The sequence below is a fragment of the Papilio machaon genome, chromosome 17 (assembly GCF_912999745.1).
Source record: "Papilio machaon chromosome 17, ilPapMach1.1, whole genome shotgun sequence".
In the NCBI taxonomy this organism is placed as follows: domain Eukaryota; kingdom Metazoa; phylum Arthropoda; class Insecta; order Lepidoptera; family Papilionidae; genus Papilio; species Papilio machaon.
Window position 1 is genome coordinate 1463516 of NC_060002.1, and position 11211 is coordinate 1474726.

Here is an 11211-nt window from a genome sequence, read left to right on the forward strand (position 1 = left end):
TTTCTTAAGGAAATGTTTTTGTGCGTCGTTAAATAAGACATTTTGTTTATAAAAAACGTCGCGTCAGTGATATTAATAGCTATATTAACTACTGTTATTAAAAAACATATTTAATAATTTTACAATTTAAGCATTTGTCTAGCTCACCTTGTGTAGCCTTTCAAAGCACACATTTCAAAGCCTTTAGTTTCATTCAATCTTACTTTTAACGAGGTTTAGGCTAAGCGCAATCTGCGCCCGGCCACCTCAAGTCCGGTGAAGCTGTAAATGCAAACAGGCAATCAATCAAGGCAGGCAATCAAGGCAAACAGTGACTACTCAATCACAAAAAAAAAACAATCTTACTGATCTTACTACTCTTACTAATATTATAAGTGCGAATGTTTAGATTGAAGTTATCTCCGGAACGATTCAACGGATCTTGATGAAATTTGGCACAAATGTAGAACACCACAGTCTGGAAGAACACATTGGCTACTTAAGTTTTTTTTTTTAATTCCGCGTGAACGTAGTCGCGGGTGACAGCAAGTTACATTATAAATATTGCAATTTTGTAGAAAACATTTCACCACACGCTATGAGTTATATTCAGTGCTTTGCTTAAAGCGCGGCAACAATGCCATAAATCAAGACAATGTTAAAGTTGTAAGTCGCCGGGTCACAAATATCAATTTTAAGATTATTTTTAAAATATCATAGCACTATTCTCTTTTATTGGAAAAATTATATTTAAAACCAAACTATAACAAAAAGAAAAAGGAAATTAATGTCAAATTTGATTTACTTATTAAGATAACTACAAAAAAAAACAAAACCTTTAAAAATAAATTCAAACAAATGCGGCATTACTTTTCAACGCAGATGATAAGCAGGATTAAACTTTAAAACTTAAGTTACTATGCTTACATTTAAAATATCTTAGACCAATCGACTTTTGAAGCACTATCTGATTGGTGCACGAGAGGACTTAAGCTCAGTCCAGTCTGGGAAAAGCCTTACGTCGAGACGGCTATAAGTCGATCCACCTGCGAGGGTTCCTGACGATGTTACGTAAGCCTTTGACAATAATATTGATTTAGGCTTATTATCTAATATATAAAATTCTCGTGTCACAGTTTTCGTCACCGTACTCCTCCGAAACGGCTTGACCGATTCTCATGAAATTTTGTGAGCATATTCAGTAGGTCTGAGAATCGGCCAACATCTATTTTTCATTTTTTTTTAATATTTTTTTTTAACTGCGCGCGGTCGGAGTCGCAGGCGACAGCTAGTACTTACTATAATAATGTTATAACATGTTGTAAGTGAATATTTTCATACCTATTAAAGAAAATTTCTGTTAGTACTGTGTTAAATGTACGAATGTACGAAGTTAACCAATCCGCACTGGGCCCGAATTGTTGACTAAGACTAACTGTGAGTTTCTGAGTCCAATATTTCTGTATAAAATATATCGTCATCCCTGTCATTATTTTTGACAACAAAGATATAGCAATATGTTTTAAACGGAGATTTTGGACTCAGAAAATCACTACTAGTCATTCATTATTTGAGTAGACTCAAGCCAATCAATAGGTATGTGTATAATCTGACGTCGAATATATTTTAGCGAATAATTGTCAGTCTTTATTGTGTACTTAATTCCCAAAAGAAGTCAAAAATAAATTTCTATTTATATTACCTCATTAAACTTTGAAAGAATTTATAGAACGGGAATTCTTTACCGACTTCTTAATTAATGATCTTGGTTTCCTTCCATTCTCTTTGAAGTTCGTAATGAACAATTTCGTATAACAAAATGGCTTCCTTGATTTAATATGCGGCCTCAAAATTATAATTATAACTTATTATTTCAATAAAAAACTCGTGCGGAAGCGGACCAATTAATTCTATCGTAAGTCAATTACTAGGTATTTCACCTTTCTGTGTGGAAGAAATGTCAAAAGTTTTACGGTGATCTTTATATTTGACCTTCATTTTTTTATTTTTATTTAACAGTGTCACAATTTTTACTCCTACCAAAATTTAGAGGCACAAATGATTTATTGGTAATATGTAATTTATAAAATAAATATTGAGAACTGCAACTATAAGACAAATTGTCAAATCTATGTTTTTGTAACAATTTTTCAGAATGTAAAATCAGCGTAATGAAAAATACTCGTAATATCAAGTCGAAGTACGAGCATATATAATACTAACTGTTACCCGTGACTCTGTCGGCGCGGAGTTAAAAAAAACTTAATAAGTAGCCAATATGTTTATCCAGATTATGTTCTACATCTGTGCTAAATTGACAACACTTAGGTGTATGAAAAATAGATAGTACCCTATTCTAAGACCTACTGAATATGCATATAAAATTTCATAAAAATCGGTTAAAACGTTTTGAAGGAGTATGGTAACTAAAATTGTTACACAAAAATTTTATAAAGAAGATTTTCACAGATAAATAATTCCACATTCATTTCAATTAAATGAAAATCCCGCAATCGAGTGAACATGCAGTTAATACTTTTATCTCAAGTCCGAAGTAAAGTTAATAATTAAATTTTTAACCACTTTAACTTTCCGCAGACTATTCTCAGTGCACGGTAAAGTTTAATCGAAAATCACTAGATTCCTTCTTCAATTTAAAATCCAACTAAAATGATCATTTAAATATGCTAACTCAATCCTTTATTTTCACTATTCGTGAGTATTACTTAGCATAAAATTGATATTAAACAAAAAAGCATCAATTATTTAGAAATAATGATGTCTTTGTTTTTTTCAAAGACAATTTACGAGATGATAATAAATCAATACATGTTAAACTACTTAAAATAAGTGTATCTATAATTCTAGACGCCGCGACCTTAATTACGAAAACAATAAATTAAAATGTTTTTTACTTTTCTATCTTCATCCTTTGTTATTCCTAAAAGTAGAAACTTATATTTCAAATTCACAATTCCATTTATTAGCCAACTCAAAAAAACTCGTAACTTTTTTAAATGGCAAAAACAGAATCACAAAATGCATAGGACACTTGTTTCACAAACAAAAGCGGATGGGTAGTCAAACGGGAGACTACAAAAATAGTATAAGTATGAAAATTTACAGTTTGTTCACAAAGGGCTCAACAACAGAGTATCAAGTCTTGCTCTCTGGTCAGGGCAGTGTTAACTCCAAGCTTTGTGATAACCCCTTTGTTACGTTCGTGCTCAAAAAAGTTGCCAGTTATTATTCGCAGAGATTGTACTTTATATTTTTGGAGGCAATTCAATTTTGTGCGATAATCTTTTTGCGTGAATCAGAGTGTAAAAGAGTGTATTTTCAACGTTTTTGAAACCCCCGCCCAGTGAGAGATTTTTCATAATAACTCTGCATCAAGGCTTTCACTTAACTATTTAATCACTGAGTGTGGTAAACGAATGGACCGGCTCCACTGATGCAATACCACAATCACACAGAACAAAGTCATGAAGTGGAATTAATTCCGCGTTTCGTATGATGAGTGTGCCGGAATCCTGATTTTAGTCTAGATTTTCGGAAATGGATTTGATGGAGAAGATTTTTCTGCGTGCCCTCCTCCGTCAATTATAGCTTGGCAATGCATCTCCAATTGCGTATATCTGTGAACAGCGGCGTTTTGTTATTTCGACGAATTTGGTCAGGGGGTCGCTTGTTCATTGGCCAACTTATAATATATAAGCATAATGTAATTTAGAGCGCGTCGGTGGCTCAGGGGTTAAGCACTTGACTTGCAATCTGCAGGTCTTGGGTTCGAATCCCGCCATGTACCAATGTGTTTTTCGATTTTCGATTTACATATGTACATTTATCCGACGTTCTTACGGTGAAGGAAAACATCGTGATGCAACCTGCACATATCTGAGAAGAAATTCAATGATATGTGTGAAGTCAACCAACCCGCATTGGGCCAGCGTGGTTGACTATGGCCTAGTCACCCCTAAAATTGGGGTATGCTCCGAGCCCCTCGGTGGGGACGTATAGTGAGCTGATGATGATGATGATAATGTAATTTCTCTTATCTATGATAAATATCAATTATAAAATATCTACGTTATTAAATACCTTAAATTGACTTTTTTAATATCTAAACACAATAGCGATACTTTTATTATTTAACCGTATTTTTGTTGTTTAAAGCAACGCCATCTAGTTTTTTTCAAGAGAGTCTTTTAATAAAATTTCTTCGTGTGTTTCTGAGACCAAAATCTACGTTTAAAACATATTGTTATCAATGTTTTGTCAAAGATAATGACAGGGATGACGATATGTTTTATACAGACATTTTGATCTCAGAAATCCACAGTATATAATTTATCCTTATGTTAGCACACTGATAAAACATTATCTTATTTATATATATAAAAGAAAGTCGTGTTAGTTACACTATTTATAACTCAAGATCGGTCGAACTGATTTGACTGAAAATTAGTGGGCAGTAGCTTAGAACCAGGAAAAGGACATAGTATATTTTTTACCCCGTTTAGTCAAATATAAAAAGCCATTTTTCTTATCAATTAGTCTGAAAATCTTAACTAAAGAGAAGCATATTTTGCTTTAAAGGCTTCTTTCAAAGCAATGTTTACATGTCGATAAGTGGCTCTTATTTTGCTGCAGATTTTTCCTCGTTTTCTTGTTCCAACTCCTCGAGCCTTTGAAGTACTTTTTGCCGTCGTCTTTCTAAAGGTGTTTTGTACCACCATATTTCAGCGGCCGAGTCCTGTCGTAAAAATAGTGTACATTTTAGTACAATTTAAAATCGCAAGAAATTACGTAGTAAGTTAAACAAACCAAATCGTTTTAATCATGTCTTAATTTTTTATGTTCTATGTAAAAGACAGTCATAAAAATACTATCGTGTCCGACTACTAAAACACTTACACAAAAACATATGGTTATCTTCCTTATTTACCTTGAAAAAAACAGAGACAAAGAGATGTTTCAGTATATGTTTCGTGAAAATCCTTGGTTATACTTACATGTTCCGCATATACCGGCTCTCTATAACTGAGTTGAACCGCAACTTCATGTGCTGTCAATGCGCGTACTCTTAATTGCAGTCGTCTCTTCGTGGTTAGAACATCATCTAATGCGGATAGTAATGTACCTGTAGAGTAGATTAATATCGTTCTTATTTTTGTAACATTGTTACAATCATTCTTTTTTAAATTATTGTTATATTGGCACCACTGTTATTAAAGTCAGGTTAGGTTCTTTTAATGAAAACTGGCGTCAAATAACTACGAACCATTATGTAATTGAGGAAAATTTTTTGGCTCGTAAAATTGCTAATTGATTCAAATCACATATTGATCAAATTTATACAAACTATAGTCCATTAAAATAAATATAAAGGCAAAGACTACTGAAGTTGACAAACATTTTATTATAACCCAGTGCAAGAAAACTAAATTGGATATTTCTTATTTTCTCATCCAATTCTCTCATATTGTCTAAAGCTCGGGTCTTATCGTGAAAATGTATAAATGTGCATGTTGCTCTTACAAAGCAAAACTCATTTAGTGAAATTCGATTTCTTATCTAATTTTCATCTGTTAGATCTACTTTTCAATTATCATTTAGTTCTAACAAAGTCGACTTTGATATTAATGCAACCTTCTAAAGTGTACTTTAAGCTCTTACGCCCTTCCTACACAAGACAATGTAAATTTTAGAAACTTGGCGATTTTATGTGATTTTCTGATGGTTGTTATTTTATGTTGGAAGGTGTTTTTTTTTTATAATCTTCAACTATGGTCACATTACCATCAAATTGATAGGACTACAGTGTTCAACTTAAATGCCTCCAGCTATACAATACCTATGGTATAAGAATCCGAAATTCTCGATAAACAAGAAATGTCAAGTCGTTGGGATAACGCGCCCGCTCTATGGAGTTTTGTCCTCCACATCAATGAAATACTTCCGTAATCAGCTCTTGGTATCTGAATCACTTTTGTATAACATTGGAATAGCAGTTTCTGTTCAGCTTCCCAAGGCATTCTTGATGTACCGATGAACAATACTCGATCTTCAGGACAAATACCTAGAAACAAGAATACGTTTTTTACACATAGTATTGATAGTTGATACTTCGGGTGAAATTCTCTTCATTTATGCAATAACCCGTAAAAGCATATTTAGCAAATTAAAAAATAGTTTGTTACGAAATATTGGATTTTTTAGCTGAGGAATTTGACGCACAGTTTTAATGTTATAACGTTCTCGCACGGCTAAAATCAGTATAGGCGAGGAGCAGGCTCAAAAATACCTTTGATAATTTTCGCTAAATCCTTTTTCAATCTCTTCGGATCCGTTTTATCTGTTTTAGGTATTTTTTTCACGAAAGGCTTTTCCGCGTCATCCATCCAAATGACACTCGGTTGCAAAAGTCTTGATACTTTCATTACTAAATGTATCAACATGATGAGGCCGGACTTTCCGGGGTATTTTCCCACTATATTTGACGGTGTCAGATCAAAGAGCATCGCTCCAACTTCACTGCAAATTGCATGCAAGAGCATCTTTTTTCCGCTCCCAGACGGACCTAGAAATGTAGTTTTAAATTTTAAACACACATAGAAAAAAAAAATTAGCTACGAATATAAATCAATTGGTCACGACACTAAGTACCAATTGAAACCGAGTATAAGAGTCGACTTTGGACATTTTAATTATTTCTACATACCTGCTAGAAGAACCGATCTTATTAGAGGTGCATTAGTTTTAACGTGTTCCGAACCCAGAGGCAAAATACAATATTCTTTTATGAGTTGTCGGATATCGCCCAAGCATGGAGTTGGTTCTCGACCTTGTTTCCTCATTTCAGATCCGATAAAGTTTTTTTCACCCATATAATCGTCAATCTTCACTATTGGATATGGGCGTATAATTCCATTTGCTACTAATTCTTCGAAAAGTGATTCAGTAGTTCTATCAGGAGTTAAGTCCTTTTCTTTCTTCTTTTTACTTTTCTTACCTCCTCGTCTCACCTTAGATATCCATTCGACATTAAGTAAATGAAAAAGATAGCATTATAATAAAAATATTATTAATGAAATTTACAATAAATTTTACTTGTAATATTTACTTTCTTTTGTGGTTTTTTAGCTTTTTTTCCCTTATGAGCCCTGTCTTTGTCAAAAGCTGCTTGAAGCAAATCCAGTTCACTCCTCATCATTTCATCTACCATATTTCTCATTTCTTGTTCTAAGAGAACCATTTTTTCTCTTTCAATGATGTCTTTTTGATATCTTTCATGATCACTGTAATCGTCTCTGAACTTCCACATGTCTTCAAACCTAGAAATATCATTATTTTTAGATGCAATAGTTTTGTGTTTCTTTCTAAATAAGGCTTTTACATATTGATAGAGAGAAGAGGAATGTATTAATTGAATTTTCAGAGAAATTATGTATCGATAAGCCTCTACAACCCATACATACTCTTCGTTGGCATTTATAACATCTTGCAGAAATGATGAGTTCAAACATTTATAATTATGTAAGTCTTCAATTTCATCTTTTGTTTTGTTATCCTCTGTTTTCGTACTCTTTTTGTCTTTACTTTCTTTGCTTTTTTTAGATTCTTTAGAAGATACCGGAGAAGATTTGCTTAGCTCACTTTCAACACCAGTGCCTTAAATACAAAAGTTTAATTTAACTTGCCTCTATTTCGTCAGTAAATAGTTTGTCTATAACATATGAAAAATCTACATGTTACCTTGCCTACTGAACATAGCCCTACTCCCACCGCCTTCTTCTGAAGGAAATTCTGGTAATCTATTTGTTCTTTCATAATATTCCGCAATCCATCTTCTTAATTCATCGCCAATTCTTTCTTTTATTTTATCTGTATGTTGAGCCCTTAATTGTTCTTCTATGGCTACAAGTGCTTCTTGATATTCCTTCTCGTGTTCCTTCTGCCGGGCGCGGCGATTTTCTTTTATCTAAAAAGTCATTTGTCTCTAAACTTGGAAATAAGATCTCAACAATAACTGTATACGACTATAGTTTTTTGTTTTATTTTGATTATTTGTTAGGAATAATTTATATTAGTTGATGTGAAATAGAATTTGGGTGAAAACTTGTGGTTCTTTTTTTTAGCGCAATTAGATGTGGATTTAAATTTGAAGTATGTTGTTAATTTACCTCCTCTGCTTTCTTTATTGCTTGAGATTCGGTATATGGTGGTAGTTCCATTCCAATAAGCAGCTGTTCCGCTCGCTTCCGTTTCTTTGTCATTCGCCGTGTGATAAACCCTCTCCACACACGCTGGATGGCTGTTGCAGCGGTGGCTGACATTTCACCTTTTTGGTCCCTACCCTTTTCTTTGAGAAGACGAATTTCTTTCATAAACTGTCCTCTGTAATTTTAAGGACATTATTATTTGAATATAGTTGTATTTTTTTAATTACACATTGCAAAATAAGGAAAAACATGTTGGTGTACTCACCTTAGCCTTCCTTGGCGAGCTCTTTCATGGCTCTGGATAATAATAATTGCTTGTTGTTCTGTTAGTACTATTGACGGTGGTTTAGTAATTTCATGTCCAAGTTTTGTCAGAATATCTGTAATGAATTTTCTTTGTATCTCAATTTCTTCTTCCCTTTCCCTTCTAAAATATTGAGGGATACATGGCTCTGCTTCCTGTGGTGTTACTTGTAATTTTTGTAATACCTGAAATTTTATACCGCGTAAATAGCAATAATTCAAATTTACAAATATTAGTACCTATTCAAATAATTTATCAATAGCATATTGATAGCAATAAAATTAATAAATATAGTACATTAATGAACTCCTAATACAAAATCTCGATTGCGATACTATTATAGTCAATATCTGTCTAATTTGTCAAATTTAAGCCCAATTGAGTTAAATAAAAACTACATACCTCATCGTCATCATACGTATAGTCAGACAAATATAATTCGACCAAATCATATTTGATCTCAAGTAGTCTGCCAAGGCAAGCTTCCAAAAGGCGTTTGACAATTAAGCGCTTTTGTGGCTGCAATAGTTGATCATAAATCGTATCTAATTTGCTAACCAGTAACGTGTATCTTATTCGTAACTCTAAGAGAAGTGGCTGAAAAACGGTACGCTCCGCTACACCAGCTTCGAAAACTGCTTCATCTATTTGAGTTGCTTCTGATATAAGTTCCGATGTATCACATATTAAATCGTTGTATGTTTTGTTAGACATATTATTATCTTTTATTTATATTCTTGTATTATTTAGTCCAATTCACTTGTACTTTAAACATAAAATAGCGTAAGAATGATAGCAATGATTGGCGTATTTTGTTAACACTAAAGCGCATTGTAGGTGCAACTTTTAAACTGTACAGCTTTATCGAACCAACAATCTATCGTTATGCGACCCGTTGCTATGACCCGTCACACTTGGATTAACTTTTCGTTCAAATATCAGGTAGGTAGGTATTACAATAGGCAAAGCGAAACTCAATTATTTTAAATACGTGTTTTTCTTTATCGGTACTGTATAGAAATATAAGTAAGATTTTAATGAATCAGTAAGTATTTCTGCTCAGATCGCAATAATACGAGTATTAATATTAAGACTTATATATTTTAATATTTCTTTGAGTTACGAATTTTAGTTTATTTCTTTACCCATACATTCGTACCTAAAAGAAATTTCTTTTCAATGTTATATTCAAAGAAAACGCCAGAAAGCCTTTCCACTTACTTAAATCCTCTTGTACTTATTAAATATTTTAATTTATCAACTCGTATATAAATTCAATGACACAATTTAGAATATTTTCTATGCATTTTAAAGTAGCAGTACGAAAGTACAGTTGAAATTTTTTCTCAAGCTGTGGCATAAAGCGTTTCCTGACTTCTGCGGTTTAAATTGCATATAGCTAAGAACTCGAGGGGATATAAAAGAGCCACAATTTTATGGACCGTATACATTCGCTTCAGAAATATCGAACATTCTTTTTAGAATGTTTACCCGTTTGTTGATTGAACGTTGTGAGGAGGTATAAAACCTATTTTTAGGGGTACTTGAAAGATTTCAAAACGGGATTTTCTTAAACGCTATATAAAGTAAATAGAACGAACGGTTTTTTAAAATCACTTTCTCTTATTTGTATTGCCTATCACTGCAGTAAGTTTTTTTTTTTTTTTTGTAGAATGTTTTTTTACTAACACCCGCTATCAAATTTCTTGTAATATAATTATGAACGGCGGTAGATTTTTACAAATGCGAAGCAAATGAACAACAACGATTTTTTTTTTCATTACAATTTTTTTTTAAAAGCTTCGCAACGAAACGAACAGTCGTGTAATTGTTTTCCATTCGACGTTAATTGACTTGTGGTGGTCGGTCAATAAATATTTTTTACGTACAAATGCAGCGAGTTGGGAAAAATCTGACGACCATTTCGCGAAGCCGACCGTGCTTGTTTATGTTACGTAAAAAAAATACAGTTTAAAAATGATTAATTTTACTACCATTATTATTTATTGCACTTGCTCTGATTCCAGAATATTCCAGTCAGAGAATGAGTAATTACTCACACTTAAATTTACACTAAGGGTGTTCCTTAGCGACAGTCAAAGTCTAAAAAAATATGGAAAGGAATTTTAGCTTGTTATTTTTTAATAATATATTTTCAGATCGTATCGAACTCTTTACTTTGGAGACGAAGACTGAAGTACCACTGTGACGTCTCAAAATCTCATCAAAATTCACTTGATAATAATTGACGTTGTCTAGAGACGAGTGTCTGAAACGTCGAAGACAACAAAAAAATAATGATCTATGAAAGAACAGCAAAAGAACTGCTTCCTTTGTGAAATTCGAGTTGACGTTATTATTAACTAGCTTTTACCCGCGACTCCGTCCGCGCGGAATAAAAAATAGAAAACGGGGTAAGAATTATCCTATGTCCGTTTCCTGGTTCTAAGCTACCTGCCCACCAATTTTCAGTCAAATCGATTCAGTCGATTTTGTTAGCTTGTTGCTAGCCCAATCTGCTGCTAGCCAAAATTGCAATACTACAAGAACTTAAGGAAGCTTGAAGTGAATCGAAATCCGATATCCGTTTGTTCGCTTGTCATCTATGCAATAAAAAGCATATATAAGAGGTACAGATAAGTTTTAGGGGTTAATCTTAGTATCTCGTGCCGAATGTGCCATTTTGTGCATTTATCGCTGCTG

At 33.1% G+C, this 11211-nt stretch overlaps 1 protein-coding gene across 1 annotated transcript; it reads right to left on the reverse strand.

Moving 5' to 3' along the window:
* Positions 1–4618: 4618 nt before the first annotated feature.
* On the reverse strand, positions 4619–9222 carry LOC106708632 (IQ and AAA domain-containing protein 1-like). Its single transcript, XM_014500169.2, has 11 exons — positions 8911–9222; positions 8470–8693; positions 8166–8379; positions 7738–7963; positions 7461–7653; positions 7106–7316; positions 6704–7007; positions 6287–6562; positions 5837–6061; positions 4995–5122; positions 4619–4735 (listed from the first exon to the last, which is right to left on the reverse strand). Exons 1-11 carry the CDS (start codon positions 9220–9222, stop codon positions 4619–4621), a joined length of 2430 nt encoding a protein of 809 aa, XP_014355655.2.
* Positions 9223–11211: the final 1989 nt, after the last annotated feature.